The sequence below is a fragment of the Heteronotia binoei genome, chromosome 2 (genome assembly GCF_032191835.1).
Source record: "Heteronotia binoei isolate CCM8104 ecotype False Entrance Well chromosome 2, APGP_CSIRO_Hbin_v1, whole genome shotgun sequence".
Lineage (NCBI taxonomy): Eukaryota > Metazoa > Chordata > Lepidosauria > Squamata > Gekkonidae > Heteronotia > Heteronotia binoei.
This window is the reverse complement of record NC_083224.1, coordinates 93,677,603-93,699,383: the sequence shown is the minus strand read 5'-3', so window position 1 is coordinate 93,699,383 and position 21,781 is coordinate 93,677,603. Positions and strand designations below refer to the sequence as shown.

Genomic DNA, 21,781 nt, shown 5'->3' with positions numbered 1-21,781 from the left:
CATCTTCCATGTTTGGGACAGAAAAGACAGGCTCTTTTTCCCTGACGTTGGGAACGCAGAGTCTCCTCCGCAGCAGGCAGTAAAATGCTCGCTGAATACTGACGATGGGTATCTGTGAATAGAATGCACGTTTGCAGGCGGCGATGAGGCTGTACAAAGAAGCTTAATTGCTCCAGATATGGAGAAGCTGGCCTTCGATTTGGCTTCAGATGGCACAACCTTGTGTCCGTTCACACGTTTTGTAAAAGGAACATGTATTCTAAGGACATACGAGACTTGGGCACGAAGAACTGACACAAGACAAGCAGAGAGCCGATTCTACACGAACTCAGGCGCTCTTGCGGCGCACTGCCCTCCTCCGGAGCAGGCGTTGAGAAACACGCAAGCGCGACTCCTCCTCCGCCGAAGAGCAGAGCAAAGTCCCCGCCTCGAGTTGGCGACTCTTCGTCTTGCTGGCTGAAGTGGGCCGCTGGCGCTGCTGCAGTCACCCTTGGGGGGCATGGCTCCATTGCGCTTCGCCGCCAACCTGGCCTGGATGTTCCAGGAGCAGCCGACGCTGCTCGAGCGCATAGAGGCGGCGGCGCGGGCTGGCTTCAAAGCCGCTGAGCTGGGCTTTCCTTACGCCTGCAGCGCATCGGAACTGCGGGCGGCGGCAGAACGGGCCGGCCTAGAGCTTGTCCTGCTCAACACCCCGCCAGGTACCCACCCTCACTGGCAGGCAGGGCTGACTCAAGGAAGTATCTGGGGGTGGAGCCAGGAGCAAGACTGTGACAAGCACGATTGAACTCTGAAGGGAGTTCTGCCCATCACATTTAAAGGGACCTTGTTCCTTTTAAATGCCTTCCCTTAACTGGAAGATGGGGACACCTCCTTTTTTTGGCTCATAGAATTGGACCCCTGGTCCAGTGTTTTTGAAACGGGGAGGGGGTTGAACATATATGAACATATGAAGCTGCCTTATACTGAATCAGACCTTTGGTCCATCAAAGTCAGTATTGTCTTCTCAGACTGGCAGCGGCTCTCCAGGGTCTCAAGCTGAGGTTTTTCACACCTATTTGCCTGGACCCTTTTTTGGAGATGCCAGGGATTGAACCTGGGACCTTCTGCTTCCCAAGCAGATGCTCTACCACTGAGCCACCGTCCCTCCCCAAATTGAGAAGAGGCACCAGATGCTGTGCTGAAAATTTGGTCCCTCTACCTCAAAAAGCATCCCTACTCTCCTCCTCTGCCTTCTCCGTAGCCCTCAGATCCGCTCATGTCTCCTGACCTGAAGATCAGTCCCCACCAATGGTATTAGGCACACACCAAAGACTTCTCTCTGCCATTGAGGGGGGGGGGGCTGGTGCCACCTTTCTGTCGCTTGTAGAAAAGGCAGAAATCCACAGGTGAAACTTTCTTGCCTTTGTTTTTCCGTTCAAGGAAAAAATAAACTTCACTTGTTTTAAAAAAAACCCCCAACTTTATTTATATCCCGACTTTCACTCCAGTGGGGACACATTGCTGCTTACCTTGTTCTCTCCTCCTTTATTATTACAACAGCCCTGAGAGGAAAGCTAGGCTGTGTGTGTGTAATTGGCCCAAGATCATCACCCAGCAAGCCTCCATGGCAGAAGGGAGATTCTCCTATTGTTACAAAGCTTCTGTCCATTAAGAAGGAACCTGGGTGCAAATTCTGCCTTTCGCTGTCATCCTGTATTACAGGATGAATATTACAGAATATCTTAACACCATTGAGGCTGGAGTCTGTTTACTGCTATTCTTCTCAGGAAACCAAGAAAAAGGTGACATGGGACTAGGTGCTGTGCCTGGCCGCCAGCATGAATTTCGAGAGGCCCTGGCCTTGGCCATGAAGTATGCCAAGACCCTGCAGTGTCCAAGGTGTGTACTATACCAATAGTAGGTGAGTTCCTGAATATGACACAATATCAACATTGCCTAGTTGTGCTCAAAAGGGAAATTGCTGTGTGCAGGAATAACGAGAGCAGAATCAATTTGGGGTTGTTACTTTACTGATGGATTTTTCACAAGGCTTTCTTGCACATCACAGTGCTGCTGAGGGAATAAAATTAAAAAGTGCTGTCTTCATCATTACAGAACTGTGCAATAGCCAAGCTTATTTTTTGCCCAGGAAAGTGGATATGGTGGCCCTTTTTTAAACCTTGTGTGGCACCATTTATTTCATTTGTAGCACTCCTCCCCCTTCTCCCCAATGAGGTCCCAAAGGAAGTTATGTCATTTTTCTCTTCTCTATTTCACCCTCACAACAGCCCTTTGAGATAGGCCATTTTGAATGTGTGTGCATTACTGGCAGTGCGTGTGTTACTGGCACAAGGTCATCCAGCAAGCTTCTATGGCAGAGTGAGGATTCAAACCTGGTCTCCCACATCCTAGTTCTCTCCTCTAGCCACTACACCAGGTTGCAATCCAACACTACATTCTAACCAGTACATCAGTTTTCCAAAGAGAATGAATTGCTCTTTGTGCCCACTTCCCGTTTCATAGCCCAGAGTCTTCATAATAAAGGATAGGAGAACTAAAGTTTATTTTTGCACTTCGTTTCTCTCGTCTCTTGGGTCAGGGTCTAAACCGCAAGGAAATCTTTGCACTGTAATTTTATCTTGGGTACTGGTTACTACTAAAGGCATTTTCTTCATTAATTACATCAAATTAACATTAGAAGCAACAACGCAAGTGTTTCATTGTTATGAATAGTCCCAGGGATGGATTTTTCTTGGTAGGATTATGTAGGAAACTGTTCATCTAAGGGAAATTTTAGGAACACAGATAGGCAAGGTAGTGGTGGGGGGGGGGAGGGAGGGAGGGAGAAAGCAAGACAGACATAGAAGACTACTTCAAGTAGGAACCAGAGTAGGAGGTTGAAAGGGAGGTTGAACTTGCAGTAGATTGTTTCCTGCCCTGTATACTGTTTGTACAAAACATGGATTTTTGAAGAGGCCAGGCCAGAAGACAGGAAAGTGGTTTGAGCCAGGGATGGGAAATGTCAACTTGGTCTAGACACAGGAAGTAGCTGAGAATGGGAGCACATAAACTGGAAGAGGGAACAGAGGAAAAAAGAGAGCACAAAACAAAGAGAAAAATTTCACCCACACTATGTAATACCAAAGGGGCCCTGTGGCACAGGGTGGTAAGCTACAATACTGTCGTCCAAGCTCTGCTCATGACCTTAGTTCAATCCCAGTGGAAACTGGGTTCAGGTAGCTGGCTCAAGGTTGACTCAGCCTTCCATCCTTCTGAAGTCAGTAAAATGAGTACCTAGCTTGCTAAACCACCCTGTAAAAAGTCTGCTGTGAAAATGTCATTATGTGATGTCACCCTAGAGTTGGAAACGACTGGTACATGCACAGGGGACTACCTTTACCTTTATATAATATCAAGTTCTGAAGGGGTACTGGAGACTCAAGAGCTCTTTCATGATCTCCCCCAACCCAAACCTCAGCCCATGTCTTGGAAACTGCACTGTTGGGAAATACAGTATGTAAATTAGCTATTTTGTCAGCGTTCTTGCTAAAGTGTTTGTGTTAAAAACTTATTTATGTATTCAAAAACCAAAGAGGGCTAATAAAAACATATTGCAATTTAAAAGTCCTTTGTTCTCTGGGGGCAGCATAACTGTACTTTATGCATGAAGGAGGCTGTTTATCACTGAAAGTTAGTCCCCTCCCAGGTTGGCATGAGCAGCTGCTGCTTACAGAGGAGCCATTTGGCAGTGCAGCCCACAGGATGGTCAGAGAAAATGGAGTGGACCAATTCAGGCAATCGTGTGTGTGTGTGTGTGTAAGTGACAGCCTGCAGTGTTGGCTCCATGTTAATAAAGCGAAGCTGGGCAGCAAAAGCTACTCTGACCCCACATGGCATATGCTTAAGACTGTTCCAGACAGTCTCACTACTGTTACCAGTTCTGCATCTCTTCAGAAGGTCACTGCCTTGCCTAGGCTGACTGAGGAAAAGGCAAAACAAAGTGGCACAACTCTTTTAACCCCCTCATGCCCTGTTCCTTTTCTGGGTTAAAGAATGCCAATCTGATTCTGTAAACACTCAATAATGGATAGAATTCCCACATCCTTTCTAAAGCAATACACACATTGCAATGATGACCATTTTGGCTTCTCTTGTAATGCCTGCAGCATACTGAATGCGTTAGCTGGCCTCACTCTAAAAGCCTTGGAGAAACAAGGTGATGTTAGTTATCCATTGCTGAGGGTCATTTCATAGGTCAGTGCACAAGCAGCAGACAGCTTTCACTGAAGTCGCCTTACAGCAGTTGTCTGTTTTGATCTGAGGACAAAAAAATCCACTTCTTCTGCCACTTAGTCAATGTCAGAGTCTGCTGGCTCAACTTCACTTCCACCCTGATCCACCCCTGTACTTGTAGGATTCACCTTTTGGCTGGCCGACTTCCTGTGGGGGCTGAGCGGGAGGCAGTGGCTGCTGAGATGGAAGACACCTTTATAGAGAACCTTAAATATGCGGCTGACATCCTGGCTCAGGTAGGGATTGGTTGTATACAATTATATAGCAGGTTCTGTTACTTGAACCAATGGGATCAAGGCAAGGACCCTGTGAGAATTGGTTTCATAGGGTAATAAAAGCCTTCCTGAAAACCAGCCCCATAGAAGAGAAGCTCTAAATGGTCAAAGGATGACAAAGGAGAAGATCCAACCCAGTTAATTAATCACAGACAAGCTACTGTAAGTGGGGGCACACAGAGGAATAGTGCTGATTAGGGTTTGGGAAAAAGGGTGAGGGGAAAAAGACACAAGGGGTGGAGGAAAGCCCAGTGCCAAGTTTCTCCCTCCTTTGCAGATTAATAGAGCTGTGAGGGCTGCATTCCCAATTTTTTTTCTATCTGGCTTTGCAGCAAAATCTGATTGGGCTATTGGAGCCTATCAACAGTCGGATTACTGATCCCCGCTACTTCTTGACCACCCCCCATCAAGGTAAGCCAAGGCTTAAGGTTTCCCCTTTGAAGGCAGATGTGGTTGTTTTAAAAAGATGTTCCAGGACTGAAAAATAGTTGCTAGGACCTTGAGATTATGTAAAACAGGAAGATAGATTATTCCCTTTTAGAATCACAGTACTGGTGATACTAGTTACCTGTATTCCTTCAGCTGCTGCCATCTTGAAGAAAGTGGGAAGTCCTCACTTGAAGCTGCAACTGGTGAGTCCTGCATTTGAAGAGTAGTTCCCTGGTTGAGTTCTTTTGTGCATTAGCTGCAGCCAGTGTCATAGACTCAGAGTAGCTGGCTGATTGGAACAGCACATGGCCCAGAACCAGAGGCCAGAGAAGTTACTGAATTCTGGCAGACAGACAGCCTGGAGCACCTGTGTTAATCTTGGACTAAAGACCTATACATTCTGATATCTGCTTCACAGGATATTTTCCATTGCCAAATCATGGATGGGAATCTGACTTGGAACCTGGAAACCTATTTCCCAATTCTTGGTAAGGAGAATGTGGAGTTGAATGCCTAGAAACCATTTTACAAGTTCACAGCTTGCCCCTTCATTCTTCAGGTCTTGTGGTTATAGTCAGTGCCCTCTTCAAAACTGGAAGCCCTTGTGGCTTGGTGTTATGAAGACATTTCAATAAAAAGACTAGTGGTAGGCCTAACTGTTGGATGCAGTCTGAAAACGTTGCCCATGAAAGGCTGGGGCAGGATGCTAAACCCAGTCACTCATTCATTTCTGACAGATGTCTTCCTCTGCAGGACACATTCAGATTGCTCAGGTACCAGCACGGCATGAGCCTGACAGCCCTGGAGAACTGGACTTTCTCTACCTCTTCCAGCTTCTGGAGTCAATGGGCTACAGCGATTATATAGGATGCGAGTATGCTCCTAGAGGTGAGCCTGCCTTTGCCCTAGGGGAAGGGGAATGGAGAAAGGTGAAGCAGACTGATCTAGACGGAGAACTTTAGGCAGCCCAGAACTCACAAGTAGAAGCTCTCCTTGCCAGTGCTTCTCAATGCCGACAGTGGCAATCCAGCTATGGTTTCCTCACCTGTGAGCATGGATTTTATGGATGCTCAGCCCGTGGTACCTTTAGGTCTACCTCAGGGCTCTCTATGGGCTCTGACTTTTGATTGCAGTTTTGTTTCATGAATGCACTTATGATGACTTCCCTTGTAGGAGACACAGTGAAGGGGCTCGATTGGCTGCGTTTGTACTGGGAGAGTCATGGTCTACATGGTGGTGGAAGCTGAAGGGTTAAGCTCAGGATGAGAAACTAAAATAAAGTGCATCAAAGATTGAATGAGCAATAGTCTCCAGTATCACTTGCCAGAAGAGAGGAAAAAGCTGGTCTTATTGCTGGATCAATTACCTGAACTGTTGCTTTGTTATATGTCCCTCTGTGGGGGCATGGCTGCAGCAGGCTATTGTTGTCTCCTAATAAAGTGGCTCTGCTAGTATATTTAGTACTACTGAGATCTCAGAACTGCTAAAGCTCTACTTCCATGTCATTTCATGTTTGTGAACAGATGGCATTCCTACTCACAGTTCTCCTTGTAAGAGATACACTCTGCCTTGCTCATTTGGGGTATAGCCTGTCTTGCTCTTTTTGGAGTATAGTTTGTCTGCAGCTGCTCTTCCCTCCCTTCTTTCTAATTACAGTTATAAGGATTAACCTACATAGGAGTGAAAAATTAAGTTTTCACTGTAGATAATACAAGTTTGCCTTTGCTTGCTGTAAAGAATGAAAATAGTTTGTTACAAAGGGAGGAAGGAAAACCCCTGTTTCCAAACTACGTTCTCTGGTACCACCTAGTGGCCCCTATATGAGATTCTCTGTATTCCAAGGGGCATCCAGAAACTCTCTAGTCTTCAGATGTGTCTTTGTGCTGCTCAGTATGTTGCTGCTTGAATTTCTTAAATTTACCCACATTCCTACTCCCTGGAGAAGCGCAGCATTGATTGCTGTACACCTCAAGACCTTGGGCTCTAGCATAAGATTCTGGCAGATCTTAATGATATAACTCATCCAAGCCTGAACCAGCTACTTTGCAAAAATAACTAGTGTAGCCAACAAGGCTGGGGTAGGAATCTGGCAGCGACCCCATCCACTGACCCACTCAGTTGCTAGAGGTATGCAGGTGGGAACATGTTCTGCTTTTGCTCTAGGGACAAATACAGCAGCTTGTGGTAGAAGCTGACACAATGTATTTTACAATCAATGATCTGCTTTATTTAATTTACTGTACATTCACTTCATATAAAACATTCCCATTATTGTGCCATATCCTCCCACTGCTAAAACCCACCCAGTGAGTCACTCTAAAAGGCAGGGCAAAGTCTGCCACTCCATCAGTCTCTTGTCCTGATTCCAGAGGGCCTAAAGGCTGACACCTAGCACCAACAAAGCCAAGGATGGCCTTGCCCACCCAATGCCTCAGTGGGTGGTTTGTTTGTGAAGGTGTGAAATCCACCTGTTTAGCTGGGCAGGAAAGTGTGTGAACTGTCTTTGGAGCATTCCACTTCCCTTAGTAATTCCATTCAGCCAGAATCCTTCAACATGGCCTGTCCTCTTAGCTGGCTAGTTGTAGACTCACATTGCTCATAGTCCTTCTGGGCACCTGCCACCCTGAGCCTTCTCCTTTGTTCCAGCCCCACCACTGCTAGGTCTGTGCCACATGCCCCAAATGAGAGGGACCAACCAATACTACAGCAGCCCTGTCCAGAGGTTGAAGCAAGCTGTGTTTATGACAGATTCCAGATGGTGGTATGTGGACACTAGCTGAGGCAATGGGCTCTCACTGTTCTGGGGCTGCACTGGAAAAGGCTCCCGAAAAACCACTGTCAGACTCTGCAACAGAAGATGGTGGGGTTATTAGCTTCACCATTCTCACTGGGAAGGTGGATTACAAATATGAGATAAACTATTCAGTCAATCAGCAAGCATGTTATGAAGCATGATAAAAACACAAATCTAACAGTCAAGATTCCTAGGAAAACAGACTGATGCAGTGGGGCTGAACAGGTTACCTGTATATGAAAGACTATGTGATCAATCAGTGAACAAAGTACAAAATATTATAATTTAGTCTAACAGCAAGGATTCCTAATAAAATAACGCAGTGGGACTGGGACTGAAGAATTGGGGGGGGGGGAGAGTCTAGGGCAATGAAACAATCAGTGTAGATAATAACATTTATCTTACATAAACAAATCTAATAGTAAAATTCTTAATAAAATAATGAAATAGAGCTGAGAATTGGAGAACTGTTCAGAGCAACAAAACAAATAGTAGGGAAAGTTTATTCCTTACAGAAGTCACTTCCTGAGCTGATGCATTATACTAGAGTTCTACTGAAGAATGCCCTCCTGCACAATTTTGTTTTGCACATTTTGTGAAATAATAGGTTATCAGCATCTGCTACCATGTCTCATGTGCTGACCAGTAAAGTCTTTTTTCAGCAAGATCACTTAGAAATGAATTTCCAGTCATAATTCTTGCAGTCCACACTGGGAAATGGTGCAACATAAAAGTGCAGAACCACTCGTGAACGGCAGTGGCTCCTCAAACCCCAATTGGAAAGCTTGGGCAACTCCTGCCTACGGTAAGCTGGCTTAAGTACCAGAAACATGTCTCCCAATGTGTTGGGAACCTGCTCTTCATGAACACTTCACAAAAATCTCAGTATCTATCATTCATTACCCTTTGAATGGGCAGCCTGTGCAAGCAAAATTTCTTACCGTTTTTCCTGAATGGGAATCAAGAAATACAAGAACAAAACAGTCTGTGAATTTCTGGTTCAACACAACCTGCAAAGAAAGGGTAATAGTGCTGCCTCAGGAGAGAGTCTCCATATTACAGCAGTCAGCAAAAGTAAGCAAGGAAACATCATTTGACTTTCTGGGAGAACCAGGGGTAACAGGGATGTGAAAAACACTCCATAGTAGAGATATTACAGGATGACTAGTCTCCCCATAATCTATACACCCAAAATGAAAACAAAAAATCTGTTATGTGGAATCAGCTCTTATAAAGGGGTAAAGGCCCATTTTCCCTGGAGGGCTTGAGGTGCCAGGCAGGACAAACACTCCACAGTAACTACAGGGTGACTAGAAGTCTCCAAATGACCCATGCTCCCAAACGAAAAAAATGTTAAGTAGGATTGGCTTCTGATAAAGGAGTGAGGAACTATCTTCCCTGGAAGGCTACTGGGTAGGGTTCTGTTTCTGACCAGCCAAGACTGGCTTGTCTCTGGGAACACTCATGCACAGGGTAAACTAGTTATAAGGTAGAGACCCAGCAGGACAAAAAGTTCATTACCAGATACTGGGTGCCAGCATCTGTATTCTGGAAATGGCGACAGCTCTGTGGAAAACGACTCAGCAGCACCTTGATGAGACTTTGGTACCAGGAGGCAGTCATGGTGAGAAAGCAGCTCTGCCAGGGACACAAAAGAGGGAGGCCATTGAGTATGCAGCACTGTGTACAGGGATGCATGCTCTGTAGATCAACAAGAATGGCAGATGCCCCTTTCAACCCTATTGAGTGTTTCAAAATAACATTTATGCCAACTTGCCATAGGATCTGTTGAACATGACCAAAGTGTACAGGGTTTGACCCAGCCCAACCACTCACCAACTGGGGATCGATGTCGGCAATGGACTTCCTGTGCACAGCATCTAGCAGCTCCTCCAGTTCACCCAGGGAGAGCTTGCCCATCTTGAGCTTGTCAGAGGCAAGGGGCTCAAGAAGGAAGAGCCGCTTCCAGAGGTTGTCACGGCGACAATGACACTTGGCAAGCTGCACCATGTCGCTAAGCTGCTTCTGGGCAGCAGCAACCTCTGAGGCGAGCAGTGGGAAGAGTGGGGATGTGTAGAAGAGTCCAGGGCCCACCTTGACCTGTGGGCCTCCTGCATAGAACTCGCCACTGTTCTCTACCTCCTCCCAGGGCTCTGGCACTTCCTTTCGCTGCCATCCATCCTCTGCAGTCTCCCAAGCGGCACGTCCCAGAACTGGTTCTAATGACTCCCGCTGCAGGCGTGGCAGCTTTTTGAAACGTCGCATGTCAGCTGTTAATCGTGGGAATAGTTCCCGCTGGCTTGTCATGATCACATAGAAGTTCAACCTGGGATGGGGAGGGAGTAAAAGGTTGCCATTGCAGCTTCTTCCTCTCCAAACAACTCCAAGGCAATTCAGCAACTTCTCCAATATAACCCCTTTCCTTCACCACCTCTGTCCATAAGTGACCTAGACTGCTACATGGCATAGCCAAAAGAGATATCCCTTCAGACTCATACTGTTCTCCCAAGCAGACATACTTCTGCCAGCAATTGTCCAAATCCATTCTCACCGTAGCATGTGTCGTTCAGCCTCGCTCTGCTCCTCAAAAGGTGCTGCACTGTGGCATACAAGCAGTGATACATCAAAGTCATCATGGTGACGCAGACCCTCTGAATCCTTGTAGGAACCAGAGCTGTAAGCACAGAGTGGTGTAAGGTATTTTCCATGTAGTAAATGGGTTAGGAGGGGTGTGGTGGAGGAGGCAAGCTGCAGTATTTTCAGCTCACTGCAACTAGCAGTTCAAATGAACTGAAAGTATGATACACAAATGCAACATACACTTTCACCTCTTGTAAGTGAACAAATCCATAAACTATAAATGTAGTACTTGACTCATCATGAACGTAGAATTGTAATGTGCTTCAGACATAGTTCAGGGTCATGGATGTGTAATAGGTTTCGATGTGCAGAACCATTGTCACATTATCCAGTTTGCACCAAAGATGAGTATAGACAGGAATGGGTTAATAGGCTTGGAGCTGCAGAATATCATTCATAACTGAAAATCCCTGAGTGACGCAGGGTCCTTTTATGTTCATTTCCCTGGCCAAGAGTATTCATTGCACAACTAACCTGTAATTCATTTGTGTATTACAATGGAGTCTGTATGTTTGCTTTCTTTGTGAATGCTGGAAATGATCTGCAAAAACATGGCAGTTAGGAAGTCTACTGTTGGCAGTGTCTGCCTTTTATGCCAGACAAAAATGTATGCATGCTTATTTGTTTTGTGCAAGGAGAATGCTCTGCATTTGAATTTTGCCACCCTGAATATTCAAATTTCCCTCTAGTGAATGCCTAAAATCCAGCTTTAGGACAGCTAATACTTTATAGGAGTACAGATTTCAGTATAAAATGATACAAAGCTTGTTCCATCAGATACTGAATCTGGAATTGTGAGTGTCCCACAGTAAGGGACTTCAGCCAGAAAAGTCAGTTAACAAAAGCCTACAAGAGACAGCTAAGGGCCTAGTATGTAGGCCAGTAAAAATCAATCTTGCTTATGCTATAATAGGAATAACAGTGGAAAATATATCACACCGCAAGAAGCCTCAAGAAGCTGACTCACAAGATTTCTTCTTCTGTGGAAGAAGTACCCTGTAAGAATGTGACTGTGGAAGAAGCAAGAATGAAAAGTGGCACTCAAAAGACAGAAGACATGATCAGGGGAAATGCTAGTTGTGGAAAATCATGTTGCTTGTGCAAATTCTCAAAAGAGTTTTGTGTTAGAACAAAAATTCCTATAGAAGTGGATATTTTCTCCCTCTGCTCTCAGCTGTCTGCATTAGCAGAAAGTGGCTGGCAGAGTGAATGGTACTTGTTTTGGACTGGTTGAGAAGTACTGAAAGTCAACATATGAGAGATCTGGTAGCTGTACTTGTAGCTAAAGTATGGAAGAAAAACAGCCATATTTTTTAAAGGACTCAGTGTAGAGAGCTTTAAAGTGTTCCTTTTACCATAATCCAAAACATATTTTTGCAGGTCTGGACACAGGATGACAAATTGTGTTACTGTCAGAAACACAGTACTCAGTGCCCTTTTAAAGAACTACAGAACAAGTGAAAAAAATAAGCTGGCCAAATGGACACTGGCAGCACAGGGAACAAAGAATCCATGGCTTGTCAACACATTTAGGAAACTGCTCACCTGTTCCAGATGGAGACTAGGGCATATTCATTTTGCTCAGGGATGGGGGTTCCTTTCTTGCCCTCAGTGCTACTTCCTGGCCTGACCATGCGCAGTGGCTTCATATGGTAAGTGCTGGCATGGTCAGTTATGTAGTTGTAGAGCTGGTGGGCTGTGATAGTATTGGTAGGCAAGGCCAGTGTACCTGTGAAAGACAAGGCTGCACATTAAACTGCTTATAGATCCCTAGGACACAACTTGTTGGTGAGGGTTCAGAAATATACTGTAATTGATAAATGTTAAGCAAACTTGCCCCCCTGCGTGCTAATAGACATTCTGTACAATGGGACATTATATGGATTGTGGAAACTTTTCTACACTTGGGAGAACTCCCAGGCTTGCAATAAAATCCGAGGTTAAAAATGGGTTTTAAAATAGGGTTTTTTCATATTGCTTATTACTTGATCCTAGAGACCAGCTGTACTTAGGCAAACATGAAAACAAGAGTGGCTAGTACAAAGAGATTACTGGCACCATATGGGGAAGGGGTGTTCCTCCCCCCACCCCCGCTATGAAGTCGCAGCTGACTTATGATGACCCTGTAGGTTGAGTTTTCAAGGTAAGAGATGTTCAGAGGCACTTTGCCATTGCCTGCCTTTGCATTGCTATCCTGGACTTCCTTGGTGGTCTCTCATCCAAACACTGATCAGGGCCAATCCAGCTTAGCTACTGAGCTCTGATAAGATTGGGCTAACCTGGGCTATACAGGGTGGTGTGTGTGTGTGCTAGGCCACCTGCTCTGAGCTGGCTAGCAGCAATGGAAAAGGAGTCATGGAGCCTCACCTTTGCAGGGCTGCTGGTCTCATCAAGATGGCCTTTGCAGAAGGAAAGATGGCCACTTTGGGTACCTGTCCCCTTACCATAAGAGCCTGCTCTGAGCTAAGGTAGCTGGGGATTCCATCTTGCCCATCTCCTCATTCCAGATGCCTAAACCTGCCAAGCAAACTCAGTATGCCATGTGACGATACATGAGGTATATCAGGATTAACCTTAGAAAACTTAGAAAAACTGATGCTGCCCAAAGCTCTGTAACTGCAAGTGTGTGTGTACATCTTATAGCTATTTAATACCCATGGACCTCCCCCCCATTTCTATTCAGAGGACTATTCACTCCATAAATCTGACATGAAGAATGTACAGGCCTTTTGCTTGCTCTTGTGTATGTATAACCATACATCTTTATCTATCTGGAATTAAATATGTGGTGAAGTGGAGACAGATACTGTGGAATTTGGAACCAGAATGACATCTGATCCCTCAGTATTAATTTTAGATTGTTAGTTGCTTAGACAGAGGGAACTGTCTTTTTTGTTGGTAATGAAACCTTACAGTATCATGTACACATGAAACTGCCATACCAAGTCAGACCATTCTATTAAGAGCAGAACTGTACATTCTGGCTAACAGCATCTCTCCACGGTTTTAAGCAGAGGTCTTCCACATCACTACCTGATCTGTTTTAAGTGAAGATGCAAGAAACTGAACTTGGGACCTTCTGCATGCAACACAGATGCTTTCACTCTGAGCCACAGTCCCATTACATTGATGGTGCTGTATAAAATCAACACAATTACTATCAGGATCCTTATGACTCCCATACACTATAGCTACCTACCAGGACAATTGGACAGCCTTGGATGGATTTCACAAGAGCTATAGTTTCTATGGGCCTCCTAAATCTCAAGAGCACTTACCCTGGAAGATGTGATTGCGTCCAAACTTGGGGATGTCAGGATGCTGGGCAATGAAGTCTTCCAGGAATCCGGTAAGGTGATAGCCTTGTCGCAGTGCCATGTGGGAGCCAAGCAGGTACTGGTGCACAATGCGCAGGTGGAAGTCATAGCTGAATGAGTGCACATGCATGAGATCACGCACCTTGTCGCACTCCTCCGTGAAGAGCATAGAGAGCTAGGAAGAATCAAGAGAATGCCAGCCTGGAATTGACATGGCTGCAGTATTGCACAGTTTAGGGATGGAGTGCGGTAAATGGATAAGAGGCTTCAGAGAAAAGGGCTGTGAGGTTGGGTACTCTTCTGTATCCAGTACTGATACTCTCCAATCTACGCAACAGTTTAATTTCTACAGGAAGTATCTACAGCAAAAGCCTTGACTGGAATCACTGGGCACAGCTCCCCCATATTAAATAACTTCCCTTGTTCTGTCTTGGTCAAGCATCAAGGCTTAACTTGCACAGCCCTCATTTAGTTACCTTTACAATCATCCCACAGAATTCAGCTCCCAACCTTGTACATACCACATGGCAGTATCTCATGAGCCCAATTCTTCCTTCTTCTCTGGTATTGCTGTACTTTGCATTTAAGTTAGAATGCAGAAACTTGGCATAGGTATCTTATGGTTACATCTGACAAATGTTCCATGGAGTGTCTCATGAATGAAAACTGATTGGTTTAATTAAATAATCTAATATTTACATAATTTATTTATTCTTCCCTGTAGTTGCAGTATCCAGCTTTTTTAGGTGCAGCTGATAAACAGCAGATCTGAACATGACAGCCCCTATGTGGAGGCCACCAAAAAGCACTTTCTTATGTAGTAAACAACATTTAAAGGGCTCTAATCCCTTTGCATAGCATCCACAAGCCATTACTCTGTGGTTTAGGCACTAGCTGAACTGACATATAGATGCTGCACATACAAAGATCTCTTCAAATGTTCTGGAATACAGCATCCACTGACAGAAGAAATTCATATAACAACTCGGTGTTCAGGCTACATTCACTGTCTCAAGAAAACTTTCAGTGTCACAGGAAATCTTCAAGGGGTTTTCTCTAGAATAAAGGCAAGGCCAATTATTTTCTGGGCAGGAAGGAAGGGAAGCAACTAAGTGGATAGTTCATCTTGAGATGGGCAAACTCTCACTGGGCGGACCTCCAGTTGTAAGGGAGGGAGGCTAACACTGTCTCCTTGCCAAGGGAGCATAAGAAAGCAAACACACTTGGCAGGACACAGGCTCTCAAGCTACAGTTGGAAAAATATATGATCTCTCTGAGACTTCAGAGTCATATCATCCTCAAACCAGTTCTTCATATATATTGGGACAACATCTTCTAAACTAAATTCTGGCCCCTGTGGCAGGCCATAATCTAGCAATGTTACCTGTGAATTGACAGTCTGACCCATGGGGATCCGCGAGCACTCCAGTGCATACTGCTTCACACAGAAATAGCAGCCCTAAGAGAAGCAGAAATAGATGAAATATTGGTCTGCACCTGACCCAAGTAGCCACACTTGTCATCTACAACATTAACTGCTTCTTAGAATGACTAGAAGAAGACTGTAGATTTATACCCCGTCCTTCTCTCTAAACCGGAGTCTCAGAGCAGCTAACAATCTCCTTTATCTTCTTTCTCCACAACAGACACTCTGTGAGGTGGGTGGGGCTGAGAGAGCTCTCCCAGAAGCTGCCCTTTCAAGGACTACTCTTGCAAGAGCTATGGCTGACCCAAGGCCATTCTAGCAGCTACAAGTGGAGGAGTGGGAAATCAAACCCAGTTCTCCCAGATAAGAGTCCTCACACTTAACCACTACACCAAACTGGCTCCCATCAGGGCTGGGCTAGCTCAAACCTGTATTTTTTCTCATCAGAATGTCAGGTCTACTAATATTTACATCCCGGTCCACTGTACTCTAGCTCATTCCTGGGGCCTGTGAACACTTATACTCACTTTTGCCAATATACTACTCATATGGGAGTGTTTTCCACTCACCTGGAAAGCCAGCTCCATTAGCACGATGCCCCCAGGCAGAGCTCTTTGCAAATGGTATGTAGTGACAGGAGGGCTGGTGCTCTGGAAAACAAGCATTTGCACTGATCTGGTGCTAGAACAGCTCTCTGGTATCTAGGGGTGATCAGTTGGTACCTGTTGAACATCCTTTAGCTGGCTCCCAACTCACCAACCCTGTTTCTGAAGAGCAGGCCATATGGGCTGATGTGGTTATGCCAGAAGGTCTCATTGATCAACACCAGATTGCTCACCTTTGGACTCCCATCAGTCTTTGGTCTAGTGTATGAGAAGGATCCTCGCCCTTCACTGCCCATCGCTGCCAGAGCTCTGATCCGACTTGTGCTGCTGCAAACCAGAAGTTACCAAAAGGAAAAGATAATGGATCTGCAAGGGTATCCTAACCAGACTGGACACTCCACATTTTTTTCCTTCCTGAAATAAATATTCCTAAACATCTCCAAGCCACATTTTGCAGCAGATCCTCATGTGCAGTTTGTCATTTCCTAAAACAGTAATTCCCTGATGTCCCTAAGTTTAAGACAGCCCCTGTCTTTAGTCCTCACTCACCTGCGGGTGGGTGAGGCGGGGCGCACCTGCACCAAGATGAAACCCATGCTCTGAAGGTACTGGATATATTGCTGCAGGAAAGTATGGCACAGCTCTAGCAGCCAGGCCTCATCCTTGGTCCGACATGGCAGCCCCTCTGTAGAGTCACAGCTGTGGCTACGGTCCCTGCTGGATGCTGTGGAGTCATTTGAACGGTGCCGCTTCTGCATAGCAAGCAAGACAATTGATAGTGACCTAATTTTTTCAAAGAACCTCTTGGGAACAGGCCTTGCACTGAAACCCAGGAAACAGCTTTGATTACATATATCAAGGAAATATGCACAGACTCTTCCCCACACTTTCTTACCTTTCCTTCTGGCTTGCCCTGTTGGTCAGCCTGAATTTGCTGCCTGAAGATAGGATCAAAGAGCAGTGGTGTAGCACAGTAGTGAACCAAGCGTGATGACTGCTTCAAGGTTTCCAAATCTGCAATCTGCACACAGACATACTTAACACTGGTAATCATCACATACTCCTGGGCTGAGGTTATATCACCTAATGGGACTGATCACCCTTTTCCACATGGACCTCTTGGAGAATAAAGGGGCCTGACACTATGAAGATGAGCTCACCTCCCAAAGGTTTTGTTCCTGGCCACAGACATCACACACAGGCATGACATCTTATCTGCAGAACTCAGAGAACTGAATATGCAGTACCCTGCAAAAGTGTATGTCTTTTAAACTTGAGATAACTGGGTCTCAGTCCTGACTCCTCTCCTGGTTATTCTGAAAGTTTACAAGTTTGTTTCAACTGTGTCTATGCCTATCACTTTAAGCAACATGAATCAGCCTGCTGCTGTAACAAGAGTGAGGAACATAAATGAGCAATTGTACCAACATACCTTGCTGTGTTTCATTTTATTTCACACACTCCTTTTGTGGCTTTGTACTTTACACATGCAAGGATCCAAATGGGAATGAGTGACAAATGTCATACTTGAAGCGCTAAGCTAATAAATCTACTTATATGATTGACACTCACATAGGCACTCGAGCCTGCTGTTTCAAACAGCAAGCAGTGGGACAGTGTTTGCTGCCCAGACATGACAAGGAGACTCTGCCTAAACGTTAGCATCTTTTAAACAAAATACTATTTTTTGCTAGTATAAACATGGAAACTGACCCATTTTCATGAACACTATCCAGAACAGATAAGATATTGTATCAAATGTTTGCAGTATACCCTGGAGAAGTCTTAGGAAAAACAGCTTTAAGTCCACTGTTTGGTCTGGGCAAATAATCTGTTATGCAGATATGCCATGGTTTATGCTATAAATTCCCCCAGGATTTTGGATGAGGCGAAGTATCCATTTACCAAATCAAATAAATGAATAATTCTGACGTACGGTTGAAGGATTAGATGCTGGAACCCAGCAGCACTCAATTGCCAGGGCGGCAACACATGGTCCAGTTTAATCTCTCATCCTGGTGAGCTGCTCATACTATATTTAGCATTGTTGCTCATAGCAACCTTAGCTGCAAAGAGACTCCTATTATCTACTCAGTCTATGCTACACTATCCCATGAACCTCTATTTCTGAATGGCCATTTGAAGCACACTGCTTCTCTTATACCAATGAACAGTGGCTCAGACAAAACAGGATACCAAAATAATCAACAACCAAGGGCCAATTCAAAATAGGTGAGTGGCCTCCATGCAATTCCAGCTGACCATCCCTAGACACAAAGATTATATAGGAAAGTACATTGTGTGAACTGGTTTTCCTGGATACATTCCTGCTACAATACACATTTCTTGGAACTGCTAAAGTCATGAAAATCACATCAAGTGTGTGTCCAGGGAAACTCAGTTTTCATAATACAGGACAAGATCCTTTCAGCAGCACCTCAGTACTATCCTGGCTGTTTTCTTCTCTGCTTGCAGCTACTTAAAGTTTGGCGCAGCCAGCTGCTCAAGCCCTTAGGCAGAAGCCAAAGGGCTCTTGGCCTTGGCTCACAGCTTGGGGCCTGTGTTAGCCCAGTGAATCTGAACCTGCCCAGGATGTGCTGATTTGTTTTATTTAAATCATATTGTTTAAATTGGTTGTCTTATACTTCAGATATTTCTGTAAACTGCTTTGGGTCTCTTTAAAGAGAGAAATGTCCAAATGAATAAACAAATATCTGCACATACTTTTTTCTGGGATAGCTGAGAGGGATTTATGGAAGCTATTAACTTGTGTGAAGTAGTCCTCGGACTGTTTAATTCACATTAAACAAACTGCATTTACACTGACACTGTGCTCTGTCAATGGATGTGAAAGCAGCAGGGATTCAAGTGGCTTTCAGGTGACTAGATCCCAAGAACCCACTGATCTTTGGGGTCCCATAGCTCTCCACTGAAGTCTTTTTCCAGATGGAAGAAACCTTCCCCTGTGCCCTTCCCTCTCCCTTGACCTCAGGTTTTTTTTGTAGGAAAAACCCAGCAGGAACTCAAAAGCCAAGAAACAGCAGCAGCAGGAACTCATTTGCATATATGGCCACACCCTGACATCACCATTATTTCGCACAGTGCTTTTCTGTAGAACAAGCCAAGCAGGAATTCATTTGCATATTAGGTCATACCCCCTGACACCAAGCCAGCCAGAACTGCGTTTCTGTGCATTCCTGCTCAAAAAAAGCTCTGCTTGACTCCAAGAACAAGGCCATTATCCATCTGAGAGAAGCTGTATCAAGCCCTCCACCCTGAAGTAGTGGCTATTTTCCAAGTCTCTCTGAACTCACACTGATGGGCATGTTGGACTGTGCGGACCGCTGCTGCCATGTCACAAAGAGATTCTCAATCTTCATCTGTTTCTCCAGCTCTGTGGAAGAGGAGCAGGAGCTGAGGAGAGCAGGACTGGACCCAAAGTCTGGTAAACTTTCCCTGCTGAAAACTCAAGCTTCCCCTGTGCTGTAAATGGCCTAGATACTGGATGCCTTCAGGAAACCTCCAATAGAAGGAACCAATGCTATACCTGTTCTCAGCTCTTTCTTTCACCCACATTTTCTTCTTGTGGCTAGCACCACTTACTTGCTTTTAGTTGTCTTGAGGGATTCTTTCTTGGACAGTGTTTATGGAGATTCTCAGGACATTCCCTTTAGGAGCCCCACCCCTGACCCAGCTAAAGAAATACAGCTGCACAAGAACTTACTCCCATCTTTCCATTTACCTTTCCTCTCTGTGCTCTTGATCTCCAGGAACTGAGCTCCATGCTGGGCGACGCGGTCAAGCACACTTAGCTCTGGGCTGTGATGGACAGGTCGACTGGCTGAGACATCACGAAGGGCCTCATCAAAGGGTACCATATAAGGAGGGAAATGCAGGGGTGGCAAAATCCGTGTAGAGCTGCTGAGCCGACCTTGCTCTTTGCTTGGGGGAACACTGGAACTGCGGATCAGGGTATCCACATCCAGGGTGGAGTTCAAAAAGGGATTTTGCTCCTAGGCACAAGGAGGGGAGAAGAGAGAGAGAGAGAGTCAGTGTGAACCAACTGAGGACAGATGGTCAAGTGGTAGGTCAACACAGGAAAGCTGAGAGCTGGGGTACCTGCTTGCTGTCCTCATGCCATGGTGTGTCCATGTAGCAGTAGTGATGGAAAAGCCCAAGCTTCTGGCTAAGCAGGCAGTGCACAACATGGGCACGGGCATTCTGCCACTGCAACAGGCGAGTGAGGCTGCTGCTCAGAGCACTACCTAGGTCCACAGACCAATTGTAAGTGTAAAGGACCATCTGGAAGGGAAAGGGGGACAGGTAAACCCAGACTTGCACTACTAACCCAGATCAAAATGGCTCCAAAGCTCTATCTGGGCCCAGGGATTTGTATGGGCCAGGCACTAACCCAGCCCGGCATGCACCTTTTTGTCAGTGATCTCCATGAAAAGGAATCTTTGCCGAGGGATCACATCAACACCCTTCTCTGAAGTGCCAAGCTCGGTAGCCTCAAACCGCTGGAATCCCTTTAAGACTGAAACAATACAGAGGAGGCAACAAAGCAGAGTTTATTTCTGAGATTTATGCCTTGATCCAGAGGCAGTAAAGAGCACAGTTCACTTTTTGGCTGCCCCCACGGCCTTTCACCTTGTTCCGTGCTGTGACGCCACTGATGGAAACTACGTCCCAGCAAGGTGAAGTGTCGAATGACAGCTGGTTGGGCACTGGTGCCTGGCAGGGAATATGGCACAAGGGAGATCCCTTGGGGACAACTGCAGAAAATAAGATAAGTAGCTTCATGGAGGAACAGTAATATCCACCCCAGTGTTTTATTCTCACTCTGTTAAGAAAAGTACCCAAATGGCATTCTGAGCAGCGTCCAGCCAAGCATCAAGCCAGTCTTGCCCCAGCTCCTACCTGACTCTTTCAAACAATTTGACAGAGGTGTCATTTGCCAGTGTGGTGACGAGGCTCACTATTTCCAGCAGGATGGAGGGGAGGAGGAAGCGAGAGACACTCTCCAAAGCACACTGTTGTACAGAGGGACACCCTGCAAGGGAAAATAAATGCTATAGGGGGAGGTTTAAGCAAATGCCCAGAAAACTTACAAGAGGCAAAGGAAAGATACACTGCGGAATGATCAACAATACTTAGCCACTTAAAGCAATTCTAAGACCAGTACCAAGTCAAAATATTCTATACAGAATTGTGAACAAGAAGAGAGGGAGACCATAGAGAATACCCTGCACAAAGCACAGCCATGTTCCTACTTGTATGGTGAAAAAAGACCTGGTACTCATAATGGTAAACAGCAACATACCTATTAGATGTTCTCTACCACATATCCTCTACCTCCCTCTTCTTGCACCCCAAACTCTGTGGTCAGAGACAAGCCAACATCTTAGTTGCTGATGTTGCAGCCAGGATGCTGACTGGAGTGCATTGCAGAGGCCATGTCATTCCAGTCCTGGCCCATCTACACTTGTTCCCACTTTGTTTCTGGGCACAATTCAAGGTGTTTGTCTTGACAATCAAAGTCTTATATGTTTCGGGATCAATATACCTTATGAACCTGCCTGAACATCACAGTCATCTTCAGAGGTCCTGCTTTGGGTGCCCTGGCCTTCTTGGTCATGGCATTAAAGCTCTGGAATGCTCTACCAGTGAGATTTCTTTGTCCTCTTCTGTTCCCATTTTCTGAGAGCACATGGACTTTTTTGCTTTATGTTATTCCCTCAGTTATCCCTTCTTTCTAGCCAATGATTGAATGGCTGTTTTTATGTCTTCATTGTATTTTAACTCTGTTTTTAATTGCTCTAATAATGTGCACTGAGGTGATTTTAATGGTTTAAAATGTGATTTTATCATGTGTGCTTTTAGCTACCTTGGTATAAGGGCAGGAAAGCAGGTTATAAAAATTTGTTAATAGCAACTACTACTACTACTACTACTTTTATCCAGGTTAGTATTTAAACATTTGACAAGAATAGGGGTAGTGGTGGCATGGCCTCAGTCTGACA

At 45.3% G+C, this 21,781-nt stretch overlaps 2 protein-coding genes across 2 annotated transcripts in view; one reads left to right on the top strand and one right to left on the bottom strand.

Annotated features, from left to right (window-relative positions):
* Nucleotides 1–401: 401 nt before the first annotated feature.
* On the top strand, nucleotides 402–6,430 carry HYI (hydroxypyruvate isomerase (putative)). Its single transcript, XM_060231647.1, has 8 exons — nucleotides 402–698; nucleotides 1,767–1,878; nucleotides 4,394–4,508; nucleotides 4,880–4,958; nucleotides 5,130–5,179; nucleotides 5,395–5,464; nucleotides 5,730–5,864; nucleotides 6,150–6,430. The coding sequence occupies exons 1-8, from the start codon at nucleotides 500–502 to the stop codon at nucleotides 6,221–6,223; spliced, it is 834 nt and encodes a 277-aa protein (XP_060087630.1). The 5' UTR covers nucleotides 402–499; the 3' UTR covers nucleotides 6,224–6,430.
* Nucleotides 6,431–7,180: 750 nt separating this feature from the next.
* Nucleotides 7,181–21,781, bottom strand: part of SZT2 (SZT2 subunit of KICSTOR complex) — a 139,239-nt gene continuing 124,638 nt past the window's right edge. The window contains exons 55-72 of the mRNA XM_060233013.1: nucleotides 20,679–20,811; nucleotides 20,409–20,533; nucleotides 20,186–20,295; nucleotides 19,878–20,060; nucleotides 19,501–19,771; nucleotides 19,073–19,152; nucleotides 16,654–16,779; nucleotides 16,308–16,510; nucleotides 15,992–16,085; nucleotides 15,723–15,803; nucleotides 15,112–15,186; nucleotides 13,689–13,902; nucleotides 11,956–12,139; nucleotides 10,322–10,444; nucleotides 9,607–10,096; nucleotides 9,292–9,408; nucleotides 8,712–8,780; nucleotides 7,181–7,821 (exon numbers count right to left, since the gene is read on the bottom strand). Of these exons, the coding sequence (XP_060088996.1) occupies nucleotides 7,678–7,821; nucleotides 8,712–8,780; nucleotides 9,292–9,408; nucleotides 9,607–10,096; nucleotides 10,322–10,444; nucleotides 11,956–12,139; nucleotides 13,689–13,902; nucleotides 15,112–15,186; nucleotides 15,723–15,803; nucleotides 15,992–16,085; nucleotides 16,308–16,510; nucleotides 16,654–16,779; nucleotides 19,073–19,152; nucleotides 19,501–19,771; nucleotides 19,878–20,060; nucleotides 20,186–20,295; nucleotides 20,409–20,533; nucleotides 20,679–20,811 (2,822 nt within the window). The 3' untranslated portion in view covers nucleotides 7,181–7,677. The remainder of the gene's footprint in view (nucleotides 7,822–8,711; nucleotides 8,781–9,291; nucleotides 9,409–9,606; nucleotides 10,097–10,321; nucleotides 10,445–11,955; nucleotides 12,140–13,688; nucleotides 13,903–15,111; nucleotides 15,187–15,722; nucleotides 15,804–15,991; nucleotides 16,086–16,307; nucleotides 16,511–16,653; nucleotides 16,780–19,072; nucleotides 19,153–19,500; nucleotides 19,772–19,877; nucleotides 20,061–20,185; nucleotides 20,296–20,408; nucleotides 20,534–20,678; nucleotides 20,812–21,781) is intronic.